Source organism: Gigantopelta aegis, chromosome 6, assembly GCF_016097555.1.
Source record: "Gigantopelta aegis isolate Gae_Host chromosome 6, Gae_host_genome, whole genome shotgun sequence".
In the NCBI taxonomy this organism is placed as follows: domain Eukaryota; kingdom Metazoa; phylum Mollusca; class Gastropoda; order Neomphalida; family Peltospiridae; genus Gigantopelta; species Gigantopelta aegis.
In genome coordinates, this window is record NC_054704.1 from 66,686,419 (window position 1) to 66,713,347 (window position 26,929).

Below are 26,929 nucleotides of genomic sequence, written 5' to 3' on the forward strand. Positions count from 1 at the left end.
CCATCGGAAATACAGTACATTGCACTACATGTTTGTGTTTACTTCCATGGATATTTGATGAATTGTGGTTGAAATGATTTGAAATTTGACTGGAGAAAACAAGCGCTACTTACTCGCACGTTATTTTCTGATTGGTTCGGAAATCTGAAGGCGTAGTGCGGATTATTAATTCGTTAAATAGAAAGCAGTCTTCGGAAAGTTTTAGAGGATTTTTCTTATAAATGGATTTTGGGACCAAGCGGGATATACCACAGGCTTTGTGATATACTTTCTAAATCAAGAATCCTAACTGTGATCCAAACACAAGACATTCCAAAAAATGGCAGGAACCGTTGAAAAGATTTTCATTCTTGGATTTCTAATCACAGGTGAGATTTGACACTTTTTCTGTATTTTATGATAACCGTGTGGTGGATGTCAAGCATAATTTTTCGTCCTTGAGATTTCTTTTATTGTCTTGTTTGCCGCTATTTATGTTTTTCCCCTTCTCCAAGGAAAAGGGTTAGCTACATTCATAAGCTGGACAGTCAGAAGACGTATGTTTTACAATTTAACATTTCTGAAGTGCGCTTGAAATGTACGGTTAGTTCGAAATAAAGTCACCTTAGTTACATGATTCTAGATCATTATATCTGTCATTTTACATTAGAACCAGATAATACTATAATACTGACTTATTTTTTAGATTAGTTTACACATATAATGTTTGTATGCGTGTTTTAAACGTGATGACGTTAACGTCTAAGCCTTGTATCGTTTACGTAAGTGTGATCCTTAACCATATGTCTGACGCCATATAACCGTAAATAAAATGTGTTGAGTGCGTCGTTAAATAAAACATTTCTTTCTTTCTTTCGTTTACGTAAAGAACAAAGTTTGTTTAAAGTTTGTTTTGTTTAATGACACCACTAGAGCACATTGATTGATTTATTAATCATCGGCTATTGGATGTCAAACATTCGGTAATTGCGACATGTAGTCTTAGAGAGGAAACCCGCTACATTTTCCTCCATTAGTAGCAAGGGATCTGTTATATGCACCATCCCACAGACAGGATAACACACACCACTTTGTAAAATCTTATAGTGTCTAATAATGAGCATAAATATATTTGTTCTGGACGACCTGTAGTATTCATGAATTACAAATTACAATCGTCTTCGAATTCGCCGTGTCTTCGATGGTTAACCTTATAAATAATCATGACCTAACAACCTACCACATAGTTCCGTCTATAGCATGACTTAAAATAATATATTATGTAAAAGATTGTGATATAGATAGATAAATAAATAGATAGATAGATAGATCGATACATACATACATACACACATAGGAAATGGTTTATTTAACGACGCGCTCAACACATTTTATTTACGGTTATATGGCGTCGGACATATGGTTAAGGACCACACATATATTGAGGGAGGAAACCCGCTGTCGCCACTTCATGGGCTACTCTTTTCGATTAGCAGCAATGGATATTTTATATGCACCATACCATAGACAAGATAGCACACACCACGGTCTTTGATGTACCAGTCGTGGTGCACTGGCTGGTGCACGAAATAGCCCAATGGGCCCACTCACTGGGATCGATCCCAAACCGACCGCGCATCAAGCAAGCGCTTACTGGGCTACGTCTCGCCCCTACATACACAGATACATAAATACATATGCAGATAGAGACAGAGACCGATACAGAGAGATTCTTAGGTGACTAATTACGAATAGCCACAGCCATAAGTCATATAAAATTCCTTCAAAAAAGCTGTTTGTGTTAGTATGATGAAACAAGTACAATGACAGATGTGACCGTATTTTAGACAGTGTTTTATTGATTATTTTGTATTAATTTGTCTCCGTGTTTTAAGTATGATATTTGACCCCTTTAACGGTAACTCAAAGTTACACCCCCTGATCTTTTACTGATTACGAAACTGCTAGTTAAATATTGGCCTTTATTACATAGCATTTAGTGAAAAAAACTTAAAATATCTGTGAAATTAGTGTTATCAATCACTCAGTGACGATAACACAATTTAGTGTGAAAATTTCGCTATTTCACTGTACAATGTGTTATCGTCACTGTAGAAAGTGTTATCGTCAGTGTAAAAAAGCCGGAACTATTTTGCTGATGGCATTTTAAAATTAAAGGTAAATTGCCAAAAGTTATATAATAAATAGAAACTTTCATGTTTTTTGTCAAATATGATTTTTATCTCATCTCGTAAAGTTTTCAATCATATTACACTCGACGCGCAAGCGCGACTCGTGAGATATGATTGCAAACTTCACTCGATGAGATATAAATCATAATTGACAAAAAACATGAAATATCCTCTATGTATATTATAGTTCACTCATATAAGGACACACAGCTAGGTAATGAACAATAAAATAATTTGACACATTACATATTATTTTTATAATTGTATTTTTGATATTTACAAAATGGGATGGAGAGGAAATCTGTAACTTCAGACTTTATTTATGGTCTTGATACACAAAGTCGTTCACTAAAACACGTGTTAAATTACCTAACTTCAAGTTCAGATCGCTAATTTCACAAAACATCATAAGACTAGTTTTTCACTTAAACGTAAATCTACGACTAAATCATAATTCTTATTACTATTACAGTACAACACATATAGTTAGAACACATATTTCATTTTCTTTCGTCTTTAAATTACTCCAGCTTCCGTAATGATGTAATTTTCTGCGTGAAATGGATGCCAAACACGTGCAAATGCACGACCGGTATAACTGCTAGTAGCAGACGTAAACTTACGATGTTCAGTGAATTGGACTCCTGGTTCTCGCTGATAATAATCATAAGTTATTTTATTTTAAAATGTTTACACGAGGATCACATTTGATTGTGCACAGTGTGTGTATGGTAGTCAAAGAAGTCCGTTTATAACAACCCGTTTTGATATTCATCTGGACCTACATTTTCGAAGCTATCTTAGTGCTACGATATCGTAAAACCATCGTAAGCTATGACGTCACATTGGCGTGTAGTGTAGTGAAGCCATAACCTACGATGGTTTTATGATATCGTATGCCAAGATAGCTTCCAAAATCTCTATCCGGTATTGCAATAAAAAACCGCACACTGTTACTTAGAGAATACTACATGAGTGGTCGTTGGAAACAAATTTAACGAAAGTTGTAAGATAAATGGTGTCTAACAGACACGAATGTAGTATTCTATTTCTTACATATCCTCAAAAGCCAGATTTAAACGTCTTTTACGACAAACACATTTTACAGCAGTCGAGCGAGCAGTTAACTTACAATGTGCCACATAGCAATCAGTTTCAGATTACCCTATACGTCACAGAGCAATCAATTTAGTTATTTTATTGCATGGTGTTGCTGTGGCGATCAGGTATCACCATGGAACAACCAACCACTTGTCTTGGAAGTGATCTCAAACGCATGTCGAGAGACGAAAATGAACGACAACATATGCGCCCTTATGGTGGTGTATAAAAGATCTCACAAACACTTAAATACATGTACATGTTTTTCTAAAACATCGTATGGTATTTCTGTGTAAGACTTAATTTCTTGTTTAAAGTAATAATTTGTTCACATCTGATCATGACAAATTTATTTAGTACCTCTGACCCAGAATTAAACTGTTTAGAGAGACCTTACGTCCCCTTTTACCTTGAGGTCCAGGCCAAATGACCTTTATGGCCCTCCTGACCTCTTTCTTCAGACAGGACCTAAATATGTTTATGGATATACTAAGATGTTTGAAACACGGTCCAGGAATAGGTTTTAAATACAGTTTCCTGCTTGTAGGTGTACTAAATGAGCGTATTATGTCTGGGAACTTGACAATTTTCGATGGATTTTTGCCCTCGTGGGAAAACGTGAAATTTAATTACACCCGGCACTGATGTCCAAACCTGTCGAGTGAGGCCTTTAGACCCAGCTATAGTATATAGTATCTAGACGGGTCAAAGTTGGATATGCCTGTAGAATAATGGAAACTGAAACTGTCATTGGTGAGACAACGGGTCGCACGACGTGTCACAAAGTATTGTTTTATCTGGTAATTCGATTTGAACTATTGCCTGGTGCATGTGTACTTGCCATTACTCGTTTTGTGAGGAACAAAGATGGTAATGATGCTTCCAAATATATTCGAAATTTAATATATGTATACAATTGAAGCTTCAGAAGTTGTTGTTTTTTGTAGTTTTGTTGGTGTGGGTTTATTTTTTTTTTTTTTTTTTTTTTTTGGGGGGGGGGGGGTGGGTGGGTAGGTGGGTTTTTTTTCTTTTTTTCTTTTTGTAGCTGTGTGATGTTTTGTAGTTTTTATTTTTGTGGTTTGTTTTTTAGTGTGTGTGTGTGTGTGCGTGTGTATGTGTGTAAGGGGGGGGTGGGGTCCCTCTGATTTATTATAATGGTGTGATGTTTTATAATTGGTATCTATATGTTGATAAAGAGGCGGCCGTATGTTCTTCATAGTTCGCTACTTTTGTAGAATAAAGGATCACACTCCCCTAAATAATAATACTAATTTTAAAAACACAAACAAATAAAAAGACGTGATTTAATGCTAATAGACATAAATAGATTAGCTTCTCTGTTTCATTATTTTGTATCATGTATGTTTTGGTGGCCTTTTATTTTTGTTTTAGTTTTTGAGGGGGTGGGGGTATGTACAGTGGTTTATGAAGTTAAAGTTTGTTCTGTTTAACGACACCAGTGGAGTACATTGATTTATTAATCATCAGCTATTGGATGTCAAACATTTAGTTACTGATAAATAATCTTAGAGAAAAAAAACCCGCTATATTTTTCCATTAGTAGCAAGGGATCTTTTATATGCTCCATTCCACAGACAGGATAGCACATACCACAGCCTTTGATATACCAGTCGTGGTGCACTGACTAGAACGAGAGCCCAATGTACCAACTGGTGGGGCGGGATTGATTTTAAGCAGACCGCACATCAAGCGAGCGCTTTACCACGGGGCTGTGTCCCGCCAATACAGTTGATTATAAATAATGTTTAATATATTCGCGCGTGTATGATGTGTGTGTGTGTGTGTGTGTGTGTGTGCGTGTGCGTGTGTGCGTGTGTGTGTGTGTGCGTGTGCGCGCGCGTGTGTGTGTATGTGTGTGCGTATGCGTGTGCGTGTGTGTGTTATTGCTATTAAAGTGCATGTATTTTTAAAACACACACATTTCTATAAATATTACTTGTTGGCTTGTTTATAAGTTTAATTTCCAATTAAAGCTGATTTTGTAATATAAATGGAGACGAAACACGTTAAAAAAAACCTACAGGGATTCTTCACAATCGGGCCAGTTGGTTCTTGAAACAACTTATCTGTGTTTAGCGCGCTTCACATTAAAAAATACCAACATAACATCACACGGCAAAAAGCTTGTTTTGTTTAACGACACCACTGGAGCACATTGAATAATTAATCATCGGCTATTGGATGTTAAACATTTGGTAATTCTGACTCGTAGTCATCAGAGGAAACCCGCTACATTTCTCTAATGCAGCAAGGGATCTTTTATATGCTCTTTCCCACAGACAGGAAATCACATACCACGGCCTTTGTCCAGTTGTGGGGGCGGGACGTAGCCCAGTGGTAAAACGTTCGCTTGATGCGCGGTCGGTCTAGGATTGATTATCGGTGGATCCATTGGGCTATTTCTCTTTCCAGCCAGTGCTCCACAACTGGTGTAACAAAGGCGGTGGTATGTACTATCCTGTCTGTGGGATGGTGCATATAAAACATCCCTTGCTGATAATAAAAAAGAGTGGCGACAGCGGGTTTCCTCTCTTAATAGCTGTGTGGTCCTTAACCATATGTCTGACGCCATATAACTGTAAATAACATGTGTTGAGTGCGTCGTTAAATAAAACATTTCCTTCCTTCCTTCCTTCCTTCCTTCCTTGTACGAGAAAAACCCAATCATCTGAATGGATCCACCAAGGTGGTTCGATCCTGCGACACAAGCACCCCAAGCCAGCACTCAGCCGACTGAGCTAAATCCCGCCCCATGTCACAACGAAGTTCAGCTAAAATGCAAATGCCGACATGTTGGCGGTTAATGTAAATTTGTCTAGGACGACAGCAACACTAGCAGTTCCCTGCCTGCTCATGTCGTCGTGGTAAATGCTGATAATTGAGTTTACGTGTTGGACGCGGCGACGGCCCCGCGTGACCGGTACTCGGTGAATTTCGCGTAATATCAACGTGTCTACCGGTTCTTCAACATAAAGACTTTTAATGTGAATTCTACTAGTCTCCCCTGTTGGATTTAAAACACAATGCACTGGAAACACATGGGTATTCGTACAGTTATTTCTGTCCATATTCAATCCTAAAGCACACAAAGGTCAGAGAGACCTACCAGTGATTGTGTATTTAGATACGTGTACTTATCCGTTTTCTTTACGAATGACATATAGGTTAATATAAAGTTTCCCGGGGGTAAAAAAAAAAAGGTCCTTCTATGATAATGCATTTTCAGCGCTATTTTACACTCTCCAAAACTTGCGATGTTAAAGCTATTATATATTAATCACTATTACAAAATACTTCTACATAGTAAAGTTAAAGTAAAGTTTGTTTTCTTTAACTATTTTACACTGCAAACTATATTTTGTATGGTATTATTTCTGTTTTATTTTTAGCTGCGTATTTGGTTTGCTTACAAGTGTTAACTTAATGCTAACGAACATGGTTCCTTTGATGAAAGATAAAACCATTAAATTCTACTCTCTTTTGTTTTATGTCTGTTGATACAACGAAATGTCAACCACACTGGTTTATAAACATATAATTATGTTATTAACTCGCGTTTCCTGCACGTTTCTGTTCGGCACTAAGCATTTTACGTGCGTCAGCATATATTTTATAGGGCGGAAACTGGATTTTGTAAAGAGGGGGTTACAAAAATCTATATATAAAAAAGGCTAATTGAGTTTGTTAAAGATAAATGAGCTCAGCTCTCAAAGGGAATAAGATCAGTAGATCAAATCGTAATATACAGCAACATTGCATTAAGATCTCTAACGTAGAATTGCAATTATATAATTACAAATGTTATTTTGTTAATGTAAGCCATTAAAAAATAATATATATATATATACGACAGCATCGAATATAAAGTGAACATGATTCGGAGTTTTCAGGAGGAATGAAAAGAAAAAAAAAGGAAATGTTTTATTTAACGACGCATTCTACACATTTTATTAACGGTTATATGGCGTCAGACATATGGTTAAGGATCACACAGATATTGAGAGAGGAAACCCGCTGTCGCCACTTCATGGGCTACTCTTTCCGATTAACAGCAAGGAATCTTTTATTTGCGCTTCCCACAGGCAGGATAGCACAAACCATGACCTTTGTTGAACCAGTTATGGATCACTGGTCGGTGCAAGTGGTTTACACCTACCCATTGAGCCTTGCGGAGCACTCACTCAGGGTTTGGAGTCGGTATCTGGATTAAAAATCCCATGTCTCGACTGGGATCCGAACCCAGTACCTACCAGCCTGTAGATCGATGGCATACCACGACGCCACCGAGGCCGGTCTCTTCAGGAGGAATGAATACACACGGGTGTAGGAAGGTATTGTTACGAAGTTTTATGAGAAAATAAACAACTAAAACAGGCGCGGATCCAGGCAGTTCTGGTTTCGCACCCGCCGGAATTTGGAAGTGGTCCGAAATATGTTCAAGAATACAAGAAATTTATTTGTGATTAGTGAGGAAACGTAATAGTTATGTTGGCCGGAATGATGTTTCCAGGGAAGGTTGCCATAATAAATAATGCATTTGGGTGTACTTGTGGATGCTGTAGGTACCCTTCGAAAACGTGGCATCCCCTTGAATACTGTAAATGCTGTTTAAATATTGCGCCTTCTGTTTGTATATTGTTGATGACCTTTTCAACGTTACATGTCCTCCTTACCTAGAGAAATCCTGTGTCCACCCACTGAAACGTTATTTTCACTAGTAACTAATAACACTATTATTTCACTAATAAATATTTAACAAAAATATTTTACTAAGATGTATAATAAATGTACTGACCTGTCTTGGTGGTATCCATTCAGAACATCGAAATAACAGCCCGTTGTGACAGCTTCGTCATCTTTAAATAATATATTTTTAATGCATACCGAGCAATATATATATATTTTTTTATATTATTACTTTTTTTTTTAATGATTATTTTTTGTACATTTTAAATATGCTCATAGACGTCAGATAGCAATATCGTATACATATTTATACAGAATATACGTATAGCAACGTTGACGTCCATACGCATATTGAAGCGTCATCGTATTGTTGACGTAATAATTAAGTTTTCGGCAACGTCCGCAATATACGGAAACAATCGAAGTGCCATTCAGTTATATTTTTGTTTTTAAAGTTTCATTAACAAACAAAATTCCAAAATAAACTGAGGTGCAGACTCGTACACAAGGGGCTGTAACTCTAATTTTGCATATTAATTAAGACAGGAACAACTGACGGCTATGGATTTGGCAATATTTGGTCGATAACCTACAAAAATTCAAACAAAAGTATTGGGCAACGATTTTTTATCTCCTTGTTTAAGAAGGTGTCTGCAAACCGTTTTTCTTTTTCTTTTTACTGTATTAAATTTTATAAAATCATAGCAGTAGTAACATAACAGCAGCAGCAGCAGCAGTAGTAGTAGTTCTAGTAGTAGTAGTAGTAGTAGTAGTAGTTCTAATAATAGTAGTAGTAGTAGTAGTAGTAGTTCTAGTAGTAGTAGTAGTAGTAGTAGTTCTAGTAGAAGTAGTAGTAGTAGTAGTAGTAGTAGTAGTTCTAGTAGTAGTAGTAGTAGTAGTAGTAGTTCTAGTAGTAGTAGTAGTAGTTCTAGTAGAAGTAGTAGTAGTTCTAGTAGTAGTAGTAGTTCTAGTAGTAGTAGTAGTAGTTCTAGTAGTAGTAGTAGTAGTTCTAGTAGTAGTAGTAGTAGTAGTAGTAGTAGTTCTAGTAGTAGTAGTAGTAGTAGTTCTAGTAGTAGTAGTAGTAGTAGTAGTAGTAGTAGTAGTAGTTCTAGTAGTAGTAGTAGTAGTAGTAGTAGTAGTAGTAGTAGTAGTAGTAGTAGTAGTAGTTCTAGTAGTAGTAGTAGTTCTAGTAGAAGTAGTAGTAGTAGTAGTAGTAGTAGTAGTAGTAGTTCTAGTAGTAGTAGTAGTTCTAGTAGTAGTAGTAGTAGTAGTAGTAGTAGTAGTAGTAGTTCTAGTAGTAGTAGTAGTAGTAGTAGTAGTTCTAGTAGTAGTAGTAGTAGTAGTAGTAGTAGTAGTAGTAGTAGTAGTAGTAGTTCTAGTAGTAGTAGTAGTAGTAGTTCTAGTAGTAGTAGTAGTTAGTAGTAGTAGTAGTAGTTCTAGTAGTAGTAGTAGTAGTAGTAGTAGTAGTAGTAGTAGTAGTAGTAGTAGTTCTAGTAGTAGTAGTAGTAGTAGTAGTAGTAGTAGTCTAGTAGTAGTAGTAGTAGTAGTAGTAGTAGTTCTAGTAGTAGTAGTAGTAGTTCTAGTAGTAGTAGTAGTAGTAGTAGTAGTAGTAGTAGTAGTAGTTTCTAGTAGTAGTAGTAGTAGTAGTAGTAGTAGTTCTAGTAGTAGTAGTAGTAGTTCTAGTAGTAGTAGTAGTAGTAGTAGTTCTAGTAGTAGTAGTAGTTCTAGTAGTAGTAGTTCTAGTAGTAGTAGTAGTAGTTCTAGTAGTAGTAGTAGTAGTTCTAGTAGTAGTAGTAGTAGTTCTAGTAGTAGTAGTAGTAGTTCTAGTAGTAGTAGTAGTAGTAGTAGTAGTAGTAGTAGTAGTATTAGTAGTAGTAGTTAGTAGTAGTAGTAGTAGTAGTAGTAGTAGTAGTAGTTCTAGTAGTAGTAGTAGTTCTAGTAGTAGTAGTAGTAGTAGTAGTAGTAGTAGTAGTAGTAGTAGTAGTAGTCTAGTAGTAGTAGTAGTAGTTCTAGTAGTATTAGTAGTAGTAGTAGTAGTAGTAGTAGTAGTAGTAGTTCTAGTAGTATAGTAGTAGTAGTAGTTCTAGTAGTATTAGTAGTAGTAGTAGTAGTAGTTCTAGTAGTAGTAGTAGTTCTAGTAGTAGTAGTAGTAGTTCTAGTAGTAGTAGTAGTAGTTCTAGTAGTTCTAGTAGTAGTTCTAGTAGTAGTAGTAGTAGTAGTTAGTAGTAGTAGTAGTAGTAGTAGTTCTAGTAGTAGTAGTAGTAGTTCTAGTAGTAGTAGTAGTAGTAGTAGTAGTAGTATTAGTAGTAGTTCTAGTAGTATTAGTAGTAGTAGTTCTAGTAGTAGTAGTAGTAGTAGTAGTTCTAGTAGTAGTATTAGTATTAGTAGTTATAGTAGTAGTAGTAGTAGTAGTTATAGTAGTAGTTATAGTAGTAGTAGTTGTAGTAGTAGTAGTAGTTCTAGTTCTAGTAGTAGTAGTAGTTCTAGTAGTAGTAGTAGTAGTAGTAGTAGTAGTAGCAGCAGCAGCAGTAGATGTAGTAGTAATATTTATCTTGTCTGTAGGAAAGTACATTTAAAAGATTCCATTGCTACCAATGAAAGAAATATAACGGGTTTCATCAATAAAGACTCACATAGACTGGACGACTGAGTATACACGCAATATATACAATTATTTAATATCGGCTGGCCTCGTGCATTTTCCAGACGCATGCATCGGATGCATCCAGATGAAGCTGAGGTGGACAGAATATGTATATACCCCCCCCCCCCATGTTGAAAAGCGAATTAATATTCACCCCCACCCCCACCCCCACCCCCACCCCGTTACTAGCATTTCCGAACTCTTGTGCTCATATTATCATATTAATAATGTTTTGATCAGCGATCATTGAAATAAAGTTATTAATTCGCCGTACATTATCTTTCTAATGGTGTCGTTAAACAAGAACCAAAATTAAAGCATGTGTTAATAAATGTTAATATATTGTAAGCACAAATCCATATTGAGTTTTCTACTAAAATTACAAATTCTTAAAATGTTTACTATTTTTTATAATAAAATATTTTCCTCGTAAAGCTGCGTATCTACCTTAACAAAACTCAGAAACACATTCAGAACGGTCCACAATTACTGCGGCGAAGTTCACTGATTATATATGTACGGGTTTTTTTTTTAACATTTGTAATGCCTAACATTGAAACATGCGCTTATAGTATAAAGTACCAAGAACCCATGAGAAAAAATACTGTAATTATTTTTCACAAATAAATTACTTTAGAAAACATTTTCACTTGATATAAACCTAAAAGAACTTGCTTAAAATAAGGTTGGAAAATACACTGACATCTAATGACGGTACACGCAAGAATTAATGACTTAATGTATAGAGGCTATTTCATTTTGTTGTTTTTTTTCGAATACGATTTTAATGAGTGATGTGTGAAAACTGCGAAGCAATGAGTGAAAATATAGTTTTCACACATCACGGCTTGACATAAAAATTGTATACGAAAACCCCCCACCATGAAATGGTTTATTTATTATATACATCTTTCCCAATTTTTAACAAGATATTTCGCTTTTTGTTAATATTTTTCGCTTATCCTGTCAAAAAAACACGGTAACGTCATGATATATTTGTTCCGGTGGAACGTTTGCAGAAACTTTACTTGACCATGGACTTTAAAATATAATACCCCTGCGCGTGCTGTAACCTCACCGTGGTGCAGGGGTGTAACATTTCTCTTTGAGAATGGCCAATACAGCACAAATTGAAATTTAGAGTAAAAGTCAGTATCTATCTGTGATATTTGTATTTTTGCACAGTTCTTTACACTGTTTTTATTTAAATCTTGAATTGTTATATTGATGTTGATCATCACCTTATTTGTTTGCATTACCATAGTTTGACACTCAATAGCCGATGTATTTTTCGTGCTGGGGTGTCGTCAAACATTCATTCATTCATTCATTCATTAAAATATAATAATAATAATAATAATAATAATAATAATAATAACTACCTTTATTTAATTATTAAATTAATAATTATTAAATAATACTGATGTGAAAACATACCTGACAAAGTGATCGTCAAAAACAAAAAGAAGAAAAAAAAAAGAAGCAGAAAGAAAACATGAATCGAACTCAAAGTTAAACTTTAACTTACACTCAACGACAAGACATTGTGTCACCATTATTCGGTTTTGTACTCAATTTGTATGCATCATGTTTGGAAAGTTACTAAATATAGTATCACTGCTCTGTATAAGCGCATTCTTCGTGGAACGAGCTTTCGGGGAGTGAAGTTAGCGGTCAAGGTTTAAAAATCTAGATATCATAGGTGTGAGAATAGAATAGAAAATTTTCGAAATATTCTCAAAACGTTTTAACTGTATTCTCAAAAACGTCATGTACAGAATGTATTCGAATAAAATCTTTTACCCCCACCCCAATCTTAAATAACCCCGTATATATATATATATATATATATATATATATATATATATATATATATATATATATTTGACTTTGGTACTATCCAATGTTGCAACGAAGAAATACGAAGTAAATACACCAATGAAGTAGATAATATCGGTCATTAATATGCTAACCCATTACATAGCTGAGCTTTTGATTTAAGAGTAAACTAAAAATATGTTTATGTGTTTTGGTAACGATGTTGTTATCATTAAATGTTTTATGATTATGATTAAAGCTTTTTACATGCAATTTAAACTTGGTTTTAAAGCCACTAACCCTAGTTAATGGCGTACATGTATACCTTTTTCTGTTTCACATAAAATGCATTTTGAACTACTACATCGATACTACCATAAACAAATATTAAGTAAATACAGCTATGAAGTAGATAATATTGGTCATTAATATGCTGACCCATTACATAGCTGAGGAAGGAAGGAAGGAAATGTTTTATTCAAGGACGCACTCAATACATTTTATTTACGGTTATATGGCGTCAAACATATGGTTAAGGACCACACAGATATTGAGAGAGGAAAGCCGCTGTCGCCACTTTATGGGCTACTCTTTTCGAGTAGCAGCAAGGGATACTTTTAGCAGCATGGGATATTTTATATGTACCATCCCACAGACAGGATAGTACATACCACGGCCTTTGATATACCAGTCGTGGTGCACTGGCTGGAACGAGAAATAGTGCAATGGGCCCACCGACGGGGATCGATCCCAGACCGACGCATCGAGCGGGTGCTTTACCACTGGGCTACGTCCCGCCCCTACATGTGTTTGATTTAAAAGTAAACTAAAATATGTTTATGTGTTTTGGTAACGATGTTGTTATCATTAAATGTTTTATGATTATGATTAAAGCTTTTTACATGCAATTTAAACTTGGTTTTAAAGCCACTAACCCTAGTTAATGGCGTACATGTATACCTTTTTCTGTTTCACATAAAATGCATTTTGAACTACTACATCGATACTACCATAAACAAATATTAAGTAAATACAGCTATGAAGTAGATAATATTGGTCATTAATATGCTGACCCATTACATAGCTGAGGAAGGAAGGAAGGAAATGTTTTATTCAAGGACGCACTCAATACATTTTATTTACGGTTATATGGCGTCAAACATATGGTTAAGGACCACACAGATATTGAGAGAGGAAAGCCGCTGTCGCCACTTTATGGGCTACTCTTTTCGAGTAGCAGCAAGGGATATTTTTAGCAGCATGGGATATTTTATATGTACCATCCCACAGACAGGATAGTACATACCACGGCCTTTGATATACCAGTCGTGGTGCACTGGCTGGAACGAGAAATAGTGCAATGGGCCCACCGACGGGGATCGATCCCAGACCGACGCATCGAGCGGGTGCTTTACCACTGGGCTACGTCCCGCCCCTACATGTGTTTGATTTAAAAGTAAACTAAAATATGTTTATGTGTTTTGGTAACGATGTTGTTATCATTAAATGTTTTATGATTATGATTAAAGCTTTTTACATGTAATTTAAACTTGGTTTTAAAGCCACTAACCCTGGTTAATGGCGTACATGTATACCTTTTTCTGTTTCACATAAAATGCATTTTGAACTACTACTTCGATACTGCAATAAACACCCTGGATTTACCAAAATCGGTAACTGAAGCTAGGAGTGATAAGCAATATGTAATTTAACAGTGAAAAGCCACGATAGCCAAAAATACTCTATACTGTCTAATTACCAGGGTCAGTGCATTTAATACATATGATTTGCCGTCCAATCTGTAATTATTTTCCATTTACTACAGAGATAAGATATTTTCCTTTTTAGAAAACCGTCAATATGACAACACCGAACTGATGAATAAAATCCGCCAGTTTGATGCCTGATTACACAGAGCCGTCTAAGTACACAATCTCATCTTACTGTTCACCTGATACCAGCTTAAAATACGAATTGCTACTATAATTATCTTATTATCCGTGTTATAATTATACCAAATTCTGTTTTCTATTTAAACATGTTTTGTTCATCCTTAGTTCCTAATCAATTTTGTTATTATTTTATCCTCATCGTCCTCCCCCTCATCATCATCAGCATCATCATCATCATCATCATCATCATTGTCATTATTATTATCATTTTTGTCTTCTTCATCATCTTCATCATCATTATCATCATCACCATCATCATCATTATCATTTTATTCTTCGTCTTCATCATCATCATCATCATCGTCATCATCATAAGCATCATTATCATTATCATTTTTTTCTTCTTCTTCATGTTCATCATCATTATCATCATTACCATCATCGTTATCATTATCATTTTATTCTTCGCCTTCATCTTCATCATCATCATCATCACCATCACCATCATCATCATCATCATTTTCTTCATCATCATAAGCATCATCATTATCATTGTCATTATCATTTTTTTCTTCTTCTTCATGTTCATCATCATTATCATCATTATCATTTTATTCTTCGTCTTCATCTTCATCATCATCATCATCACCATCATCATTTTCTTCATCATCATCATCATCATAAATTTTTATAACCTTTTTTATTGGTACTTGGTTCTATATATTTAGTTGCATTATTGCAGAAGTAATTACTTCGCATGTAGCAGTGTGAAATTTATTTCTGATCGTATATATCCATCTTTAACTTCGACTTCATCTGGCACTCCCCATCCTAAAACTTTTAAATCCTGTGAGGAGACAAATAAATGCTTATGATCGTGGTTATTTGAAGTGTTCTGACTTGTCACACTCCCTGGCGATTAACTAGGAAGCATTTCTGAAAGGTAATTACATTTTCACAGTATCCTCACAATCCTGGCTCGCACCAAAAGGTCACATCGTAAAAAATGTTTTGAGCTTCTATATACATTACAACAATCAGTGACACAACACGTGTATATTCTAAACAAGAACAATAAACTTCAGCTATAGGCTAGGTTCAATAAGTTATTTGTAGAGAATTGTGTACTTTCAATCCTCACTATCAAAGCTGTGTTTTATTTAGGAGTCAAAAAAAAAAAAACCCGTCTATCCCCATATAACGGCTTGCAATTTACATAAGGTTTTACCACTAACAATGTACCAGTTTCCCGAACAGACAGCCCAGATAGCCGAGGTCCTGTGTTCAGGGCAGCTTACCCAGACTTTAATTGGACAGAAGCACGAAAATTAGAATGAATGAAATGAAAATGTAAGGCCTCAATTTCAACCCTCTCGACAATGAAGACGGTAATGAACTTTGTTTGCAGCTGACTCCAATTTCACAAGTAAAGTCCAGAGAAGCATCAATCTGAGGGACGAGACGTAACTCAGTGGTAGAGCGCTCCACTGAGATGTGATGAGTCTAGGCTTGATTACATTCGGTACACGGGTGTGTGTGTGTGTGTGTGTGTGTGTGTCTGTCTGTCTGTCTGTCTGTCTGTCTCTCTGTCTCTCTCTCTCTCTCTCTCTCTCTCTCTCTCTCTCTCTCTCTCTCTCTCTCTCTCTCTCTCTCTCTCTGTACCAAAAGGCCATCATATAAGATTGCCTCTCTGTTGGAAAAATGCATATAAAAGACTATTTGCTGCTGCTAAGTAGGAGTAGTTTGTGTGGCAATAGTAGGTTTCCTCCATCACCCCATAGACAAAGGGTCACAATAGTTGTATGTTAGATATCGAATATAATGGTCGTTAATCAGTGCAGAGGTGTCGTTGAAGAAACATCCATTTCCTCTGCATCGATGGGATTAAAGAAATTGTTTCCACATAATTGTAACTATAAAAACATGTCATGTGAATATTTTTGTACAAACTTATGTTAATATTTACACACGTTTCATTAATGACATCTACTAGTAGAGTTGTTATATTCAATTTATTATAATCGTTCAAATCAAAATTACCTGGTAGTACAAATAATAAATTAAAACAAAGCGTTTGTTGTTCTTATAATCATCCAAAACAAAATTGCCGTACCTATTGTGGAAAATGTATTTTCTTATAATCATTTAAAACAAAATTACCTATTTTGGAAAATTTATATTCTTCATGTCGTAATTACCTATTGTGGAAATATATGTGTTCATAAGCACTGAGCAAATTTGTTTTATTGTAGAAAAGATATGATGAGATAGTCATTCAAAATAAAATTGTCTATTATGAAAATTGCATGTCACACTGACAGACACTCAGGCGGGTTATTCAGTAATAACAGCATTGTGGCTTACAGTTAAATTGCATATACAAACATCACATGTCTGTCACGTAACATGCGTAATCATACATTTTCTAGTTCTTGTATAATAGCAATTCATGTTTGAAAACAGAGCTAGAGAGCGAATAGTTACAGTATTTTCATAATTCAACAGATTTATCATCAACTAATTATATATATATATATATATATATATATATATATATATATATATATATATATATATATATATATATATATATATATATATATATATATATATATATATAGTTCAGAATCATTTAAATTGAAATGGCCTATTATGACAAATGTTCTTATAATAATTCCAATCAAAATTACATATTGTGGAAAAGATTATATGGTTTTATAATCATTCCAGACAAAACTACCTTTTTGGTAAATATATGTTCTTGTAATTATTTTAACAAAATGACCTATTGTAGAACATATATAGTTCTTATAATTGTTATAATCAAAGTCAGGGCCGTACCCTGATAAAAATCCTAAGGAGGGGTGGGAGGGGGGCACTACTTTTTATAAACAAATGAAACACGATACAAATTAAACCCTGAGATGTGTATGCTATTTTCTGGAGTAAAAAAAGTGACATTCCCGGGGGGGGGGGGGAGGGGGAGGAGGCCTGCCCCCCGGAGGGTACGGCCCTGGAAGTACTTATTGTGGCAAAAATGCTTGAAATGATCTGTTGTGAAAAAAAATATGTTTTGATAATTTATAACAGTTATATTATATTGTGAAATGCAAATTCTTATTTTATCTAAAATAAAATGACGTAATTGGCATTATGTACATCTAATACTATTAGTGTTTCAGTTTGGGCCATATATTTGTTCGGCTATGTTATGTTGACTTTGATATACAAACCTGCGTTATCAAAACCTTCCCCTGAATACCATGACGTGAAAACATAGTAATGATGAGGGTTATGTGACGTATACAATTTAATTAAATTTCTTGTTAGATGGGACCTTGCACAAAGAGCGTCAGTGTGAGATTATGTAACCGTGTTAGCAGATTCGTTCCACGACCCCAGCTTGTGCAACTTGCAGCAGAAGCAGCAGGTTCATTTAATTCCTATTACACGCAAATGAAAGCATTGCTTAATCTAGTCATTGTCCAACAGATTGTTCCCGACTCTGTTCTGGAAACATGTCTTCCGATAGACCACTGCAGTTTTCGAAGACGCAGCCAACGGATGATGCATACGTTAATAAAGTATTTGCATTCAGAGGAAATACAAATTAGTGCCTGGTTAGTGAAATGGTGAAGGGGAACTCTTCTGGTGGAGACAATTTAATTAGAACCCCTCCGTGTCCATCTGGATTAGGCAGACCTTTTACCCTCCAATCACTCGGGTGAGTTTGGAAGCTCTTCGCGATTAATTTGATTTATCAATGTTTGCACACTTGGGCGATAATGTATGAATCAAGACAAATCTACAGTTTGATCAAATCAGATCTATTGCTGGTCGAAACCGTCATTACTTACAAGGTTAACTGGGAAAGTTAGGGGTAGCCGCGTTTGAAACAGCATTATAAGATAAAGAGCATCGCGATGTAAAATAGAATAAAGGCATGAAAAGACGTTCATGAGACAATGCCGACTGTTCTATGATATCGTCAATGTGTGTGAGATAAAACTAACATTTTATATCCAGTCGTTAGATGTAGCTGACATTTCTATATAATTGTTAAAATTTTGTGAGATGAAACTGGTAGGGAATTGGCATCTATGAAATCGTTAGTAACCCAGGCTGCGTTTCGCAATAGCGAACGACGCTAACGTTCGCCGTAGGTTTGGGGGTCATTCAGTTTTTTTAACGTGTAAAGAAAAGCCCCCGGTAAAGTCAGCGTTTTTCTACTCTATCTGATTGAATTGGTTTATGGCTTTTCTATACTATTGTTGAACTTTGTAAGATGATATATTAATAAATATGTGAAATCGTTGATGTCCAGGGAAATCGTAAATATTCTTGCAAAACTGAAATTTCTACGAAACCGTTGTACAAATAATGGACATCTGTGTGAAAAATAATGTCTTATTGTAAAATGGTTGTCATAAGAATGAAGCAAAACTACTATCATCATGTGACCATGATCAATATTAAACAGCTTTGTTTCTTTTCAAATACTAAAGTCACACGAGCGTGTTTTGATTATGTGCTGTGTTGTATTGAGTTAAACTAATCTGTGTACATTAGTGCAGCATCTGCTTGAAACACATGTCATTGCGTTCAGTAAAAATGGATTACGCGTGTGCACGTTTTTCAATTTTCCATACGCTGTATGTTATCGACCACAAGAAAACGTCTATATTTATATATTTGTAATGTGAAATACGAACAGAATAAAATATTTAAAAAACAAAAACGAAATAAAACATATTTAAGTTTGAATCAGGGCGATTAGGAAAACAGAGTCTTTGTAAACGGTCTTAACACATCTTTAGCATAGTAACCTAGGTAATATGGTTTATTTTAAAAACACTTTTCAATCTGGTACATAAGTACAAATGTGTGATTTGAAAAAAAAATCAACAAAGAGAAAATACAATTTATATATTTATGGCTAAAGAACGCTGTGTTTGTCATTGACAGGTTATTGTTGGAAGGAAATAGTTTATTTAACGACGCACTCAACACATTTTATTTACGGTTATATGGCATCGAACATATGGTTAAGGACCACACATATTGATGAAGGAAACCCGTTGTCGCCACTTCATGGGCTACTCTTTTCGATAAGCAGCAAGGGATCTTTTATATGCACCATTGATGTACCAGTCGTGATGCACTGGCTGGATGACAGGTTATTGAGTCATGGTGATTGGTTATTGAGTCATGGTGATTGGTTATTGAGAAAGAGATCAGTGTGGTGTCGCTTACACCTCTCCGCTGGCCTGGGCACTCAAACCGAGTTAGGCTTCAAATACGTTGCTATCACTAGTATCAGGTTTGTCAAGGCTTAAATTACATACGTATTTGATGATGCTGGTGTTTGGTCTCGTGGGGTAAAAAGCCTTGTGCATGTAATGGGTTCGAATCCCAGACCTGAACGCATAAAACGTTCAAATTGCAATGTTTTACATGTGTTGATTCTTAAAAGATAATCTACACCTAGAACAATAGCGTGACGTCACAGGTATGGATTAAATAGAGAATAACTAGTTAATGACGTCGGATATGTGCTTTATCATGTGAAGGTAAGAATGGGAAATTCCGCGAGTCTCTGCCGAAGTTAACACAAGTGACGTCAAAAGTCATAGTAGCAGGATATGGCTTCGGTGTATTCGTTATCATATTCTGTCAATAGAAACGGTGGTTGCAGGATACATCGACATAATGTGGAAATAACCAAATGGTTTAAAATGTGCCTTGAGGTGTCGTTAAACAAGCATTCTTTTCTTTTCTTGTCCTATCACTCTGAGTTAGAGCTAGTACTGGACGTATGAACCCAGTACTTATCGACTTTAAAACCGATCGCTTTGCCACTGCGCCATTGAAGCCAGTGCTCATGGGATTGCCCGTAGTCCTGCTCGTATTACGTTAAGTAACTTTAAAGCCGCACACCCTAGTTCCATCCAGCGAAAATAAATTATAATTTGGTTAATCTACAAACCTGTAACACACTTAGATCACGTTTTTGTCAAATGAAGTGAAAAAGAAGGTTTTATATCGATAAATACCATGGGAATCCCCATGTCCCAATTGCTTGAAATAATTTTGAAAGTTAGTATTCTGATGTCACCGGTAGATGTCGCTCGAAGCACAACAATGCCTACGTCACGACAAATTTCACAGACTTGGGGTGCGTTTCTTTCACCTCTCCTGGACTTGTTCCAACTGTTCTGTCCTGGTTGTATCCCCTCTCCAGATATCGTAAGACTTAGCAAAATTATTGGTTTTAAGGGTTTGTAACGTTTTGTATTGAGACACTTACTTGTCTGAACTTTATTGTTACTGAAAATGTTCACGAACTGTGAAGAAAAATCTCAGAAATGAACAACAACAAATCGGATGTTGATTGCGCGAACCGTGCACGAGAAAACAAACCGAACCAAAATGATAACGGTCACGTGGTATACCAACGTCTGTGACAATGAAATGGAAATATCCTCTCTAAAAATAGATTAGACCTTGTCTGCTCAACGGGTTTTTTCTCAAACGTGCGTCCGTTTTTAAGAAATACGAAAAATGTATTTTGTGGTAAACACCAGGATTACCAGGATTACCAAAAAACCACTTCAGGTGAATGGAAATGTATATTCTAAATAATAAACGGTAAGTAAAGTGCAATTTTATTTGTGAAAAAATGGGTTTAATAGCGAAAAACAACGCCGTAATGGTTAACAACTAGCCGTAACTAGGGTGTGTCCCTTTAAGGGTTGACGTTTTCTCCACCCCAGCCATTTTGCCAGTTACAGCTCTTCAACATTCAATTTTATTTTTAAAAAAATCTTAAACTTTATTTGTTTCGTCTTCATGCCCTTTTACCCCATTACCGCCTCTAATCCAATCAGGGTTCAGGTACGTCTATTCTGGGCACATCCTGTGGCTGGCTCTGTTACTGTGAATGTGGATGATTTCCTGAACTGCTCAAGCACGCTTGTTGTGGACACAACCTCTGGCTTCACCAGAGAGATCTGTCCAGGACAGGTTCTGTTGCTAAGCGTCACTAAGACTTACGGGGAGGAAGAACTACTTTATTAGATGCCCAGGTTAATATTGGACTACAAAGCGCTAATGTGAATTCCTGCAGGCGCTCTCAAATTTGTGGACTCTGCTTTAACAGTTCACTACGTTTGGCCAAGACTGCGCACAATTTCCTTTGACTGGTTCCAACTGATTTCGACTGGAGTGGAGATCCAGAACATATTACGCCTTCATTTATTTATACTGGCGTAATAAATTTAATTAGACCTCTAATTCACCTTTTCTTGTAGTATCGAGTTTGGCAAATCGCGTTATCGAGACATTGTCCCCGCTTCAATCTGATTACCGCAGACGTATATCGATATCGAGACATGCCAGCTGAGAGGAGCGCCCTCTGACGGAGTAATACCGCACGAGTAATAACCAGCGAGACTTTAGACTGCATGTTTCTATTGCGTATAATACAACTTCAGGTAATTTGTCAAACGATTGTGATCAAAATAACTCTGAGCCAATACACGCTACAACAGAATATTTAGATTAATCAGGTTTTAAAAACCAGTGCCACAATTGCAATGAGAAATATTTGGATTTAATACGAATGTGAAAACAATGCCACAATCGGGAAGAGAAAATTTTAGATTGACAAAAAAAAAAGAAAAAAAAAAGAAGAAGAGTATGTACCCAGAGTTCAGGTGCAAATTTAATATTAGAAATTAATAAGAAGTGAACATCTCAATTACAGCGAGGTTTAGAATAATAAGAATTTAAAGACACTGTCATAATTACAAATCATGACATCAGATTGGAAATATTGGCATGTAATTGTATACATACTATTAATAGTAATTTGATTAGATTCGATTTGATTAGGGTTCGATCCAGATTCATTAGGTTATTTTCAGTTCCAACCAGTGTTCCATGACTAATAATATTTCAAAAGCCAAGTCCTGTGTCTCACAATGATATCCGTTCCGCACAAGTAAACCAATGATTAAACAATGCCGTTAAATCCACATATATTTTCTGACGGTTTTTTGTAACATTTATCAGCAGCGGGCTTCGATAGTATAGTACTAAAGTCATCTGACTTAAAATTTGGAACCCAGTATTGGACCACAACCACAGAGTGAGTTTAGGGCTCAGTGGGAAGGTAAAATGCCAGTACTCAGAATTTTCTTTTACCAATCACTAACAATCCACTGTCCTGGCCAGGCAGTGTATATAGTCGAAATACATACACAGAACAGCGTTCTTGGTGATCATTAATTCAATATAAGCACATTTCATTTCCTTCCATAAACACGACAATAAAAAAAGAGGTGGTTTTTGTAATGCCTTTTTTCTAGAAACACGCATTTACATTAATTTCGAACGACAAAACCGTTATTCATGATCAAAGCCGTATCTCTGCACAATGCAGTCGAATAGATATTTGGTGACATAGTGGTTTTTATCATCTCTATCTAATGCTTCGACTATAGGAAGACAGCCACCCCCGAGGAGATCTTTTACTGGACAATACATCCTTCCTGCACCGCTTAGTGAGGACTGCTATTCCCAGACTAGTTTACTAAATCAAAACTACCGCTCATTGAAATAAATTTAGCTTTCATAATCTGCACCCATGAATCATTGTTAAAACAGTGATGATACCAGGTGTTCGCGAAAGGTGAGCATATTCTGATCCACCGGTGGCACTCGTCATGAATATAAGGTATATTGATTTTCTCGACATAGAGGGATAATTGACTATTGGAAAGTTGAAGTCAGCCGTTTTGTCATTAATACCATTGTATTAATGTTACGTAGAAATATCTTTGTTAACAGAAACATGGTTAGATGTTGTTGATGAAACATTATATATTATTTTGTACTTGTGAGATAAAGATCGCTGTGTTTCGTCATATAGTCAATAAGGACAAAAGAAATCGGCATTTGTATTCAATAATATTTTTTATTAAAACAAATGCGTCAAATATCAGATGTCGATTCTAAGGATCTATCACTGTATGGTTTTATTTCGCATTGTACAAAAATTAATATCTGGATATAATGACGCCTTTCATTCGTCAGAAGTCATTGAATGTAACAATATATTTTATTGACCAAAAATATCAACTGGATTAAATGGCATTACACGCATACTGTTATAGCTTATATGAAATGATATATCCTAAATATTATTATATTAGATAATTACAGCTTAATCAGATGGACCAAACAGCATTATTTCACATAATTGTTGTTTAGGTTTAAGTGACGTCATTTCATGTATTTGGGGTTACGCACGTGGTCCGAGCACATGATCTGATACTATATCGTGTAATTTTGATTAAGTCAAGTGAACCAAATAACATCATTCATCATGCAACCATGCTTCCTGTGACCTGATAACCCCTACATGCTAATTCGAAGTGTTATTATGTCACTGCCTGATAACTCCTCCGTTGCTAGCATGATAACCTTGGCGTTGCTATGCGTTATCAGATCACTGGGAAATAAATTCTGCACATGACAGTATATTAGCAGGTTAGTAGAAAATTAGTTATGCGCATGACGGTTGTTTGCTCAATTTTTAAGTAGGTAGTTTCTTAATTTTTTTCAAACTATCATTTACAGCAATATTTGTTGAACTGCATAAATAAATATAGCATTTACATTTTATCGTAATATCCAATTGCCTCTTATTTTTTAATTCCCCATTCATCGCTCCCATTTGAATCAAACATTTTGAAACAAAAAAGCAAGTAGCTTCCTGCAAATAATGTTTACATAGGAACAGCGTCTGACGTTACAGCCACTGTCAGTCAGTGGAGTAAATCTTCGTGTAACACCTAAACCTGTTTTCATTTTGACAAAAAAAGAAGAAAAAAAGGTAACAAATTGTAATGTTGTGACACAACAGATTTTGAAATACATGCATAATCAAAATACTTTATTTAAAATTTGGAGACACATAACTTGTCCAGCTGGCAATGCCATTCCCAAGATGCTTTCGGGCACCTGTTATTATCTGACTTCCGGTAGTAGTTTCTAAACGATAGTACTAATAGTTTCTATACTGTTTTTTGACTGAAACATAAACAGACATATAACTTAAAAGGGGTTGCATGATTAAAACAAAAATATTAGGTTACTACGTTTTGTTATCGTGGTTATTTGGCTCGGTTCGATAACGGTGTAACAGGCGAGCTTCACCGTTATCTTAACCTCTCCAAATAACCAGTATATCAAAACGTAGTAACCCGATATTCTATATATCATGTATATCATTGCATCCTGAAATAGTTTTACAGTTCACGGCTGCAATATCTGAAGTGAATATATAATAATAATATGAACGTGTTTCATTCCAGGTATAAGAAGCAGCTGTATTTTCCCAGAATTCCTTCAGAGTCCCTCTGAAGATGGCTCTCTAAAACCATGGAGTACCCGGATGTGGTGGCTCAACCTACGTCACGTGCCGAAATGGGTTGAGAAACAGGATGTGTTCATAGAGGGGGCGTGGGTGTGGCGTCACCGTGACAACAACCTCAAGTCATGTGACAGGGTGGCGAGAAAGGTTTACTATAAGAGTAGTTTCGGACACTGTTCAGAACGGAGACTTGTGTACAACCGGACTTGTCTGGCGTCAGAGGGATACAATAAGTTCAGAGTGGTTCAGTACGATACTGACAGGTGGGTTTATACCTTACTTATACTTATTTTTTTGTAAAGGAAACGTGTACTATCCTTTGCGTGGGGAAAAGTGCCTATAAAAGAGCCTTTGTTTTCTTTAGCTGGAAGCTGAACTGTTCAGGCCCTTAAGGGCCCTTATGGGCAATCTAGGGAGACATATCACCACCATCTAGGTCTAACCACTGAGTTACTCTCGGCCTACTAATTTCCAAACCTATTCGTAGCTCCCCACCTTTTCCTATTAGACCGACCGTTCCAAATTGCGCCTAAATTCCTTCAGCAAAAATGCGCACCCTTTGTCTTTGGGTTATTTCTTTTTCAGATTCCATAGTACTTTACCACCCCCCGCCTGCTACCGACCACGGTCGGGCTGCTGGTGCTCCCTTGCAGTCCTTCCTCCTACCCCCCCCCCCCCCGCCCCCTTTCATGTCCTGGACAGAGAAACCGGCTGAGGTCGGTGCATGTGCCCAAGACAGGCGTGCGCTCTGACTGTGCACGTTAAACAGCCCTTCCTTCCTCCTTCCTTTAGCTGGAAGTCCTGCCATGGATGAAGGAACTCGCCCACGCTAGATCTTGCGCCCAAGATAGGCTTAAATTTGTTTGTTTTGTTTAACGACACAATTAGAGTATATTGATTTATTAATCATCGGCTATTGGATGTCAAACATTTGGTAATTCCGACAGACAGGAAATCCGCTACAAGTTTCCATTAGTAGCAAGGGATATTTTATATGAGCCATCCCACAGACAGGATAGCACACACCACGCCCTTTTATATATCCGTCGTGGAACGAAACATATCTCAATGGACTCACCAATGAGGATCGATCCCAGACAGACCGCACACACATTACGTTAACGGGTTACCACTGGGCTACGTCACGCCTAGACAGGCGTTCGCTACAACAGCTTGTCCTGAACGTGCATATTAAACCATTTCCAATAACAAAAAAAACAAAAAAAATCAGTAACAACCCCCCCCCCCCCCCAAAAAAAAACCCACCCTCACAACAGGAGGGCGGGACGTAGCCCAGTGGTAAAGCGTTCGCTCGAGCGCGGTCGGTCTATGGTCGATCCCCGTCGGTGGACACATTGAGCTATTTCTCGTTCCAGCCAGTGCTCCACAACTGGTGTAACAAAGGCCGTGGTATGTACTATCCTGTCTGTGGGATGATGCATATAAAAAATCCCTTTCTGCTAATCTAAGAGAGTAGCCCATAAAGTGGCGACAGCGGGTTTCCTCTCTCAATATCTGTGTGGTGCTTAACCATATGTCTGACGCCATATAACCGAAAATGTGTTGAGCTCATCGTTAAATAAAACATTTCCTTCCCTCACAACAGGAGAAACAGCATATGTAGCATTGCGATTATCATCCTATTGTAAATAACAACATGAAATGATTTTTTTCTCTCTCTCTCTCTTTTTATTCGTTATTTTCTGTAACGTTGAACATTGATCCAGTGTGTGCAGCAAAACCTAATTCAGTAGGATGACATAATGGGTTTTATTGATATACATGTTACACACATAATGACATGCTGTGAAGGTAATGGTACCTTGTGAATGTGTATGACACTTGTTTGTCATTACAGTATAATTATCGTATCTATATCTGCAGGTAAATCTATTCGCCGTGTCCCTGTGCAAACTAACAACACGCATCTCTGAATCCCGAATAAATCCTATTTCTACATGATCTATAAAGACTCATGTAGAATGGATGAAAAGAAGGAAATGTTGTTTTATTTAACGACGCGCTCAACACATTTTATTTACGGTTATATGGCGTCGGATATATTGTTAAGGACCACACAGATATTGAGACAGGAAACCCGCTGTCGCCACTTCATGGGCTACTCTTTTCGATTAGCAGCAAGGGATCTTTTATATGC

At 36.4% G+C, this 26,929-nt stretch overlaps 1 protein-coding gene across 1 annotated transcript; it reads left to right on the plus strand.

Moving 5' to 3' along the window:
- Positions 1-284: 284 nt before the first annotated feature.
- LOC121374688 lies at positions 285-26,705 on the plus strand. Its single transcript, XM_041501792.1, has 3 exons — positions 285-368; positions 24,713-25,034; positions 26,630-26,705. Exons 1-3 carry the CDS (start codon positions 320-322, stop codon positions 26,703-26,705), a joined length of 447 nt encoding a protein of 148 aa, XP_041357726.1. The 5' UTR covers positions 285-319.
- The last annotated feature ends 224 nt before the right edge of the window (positions 26,706-26,929 follow it).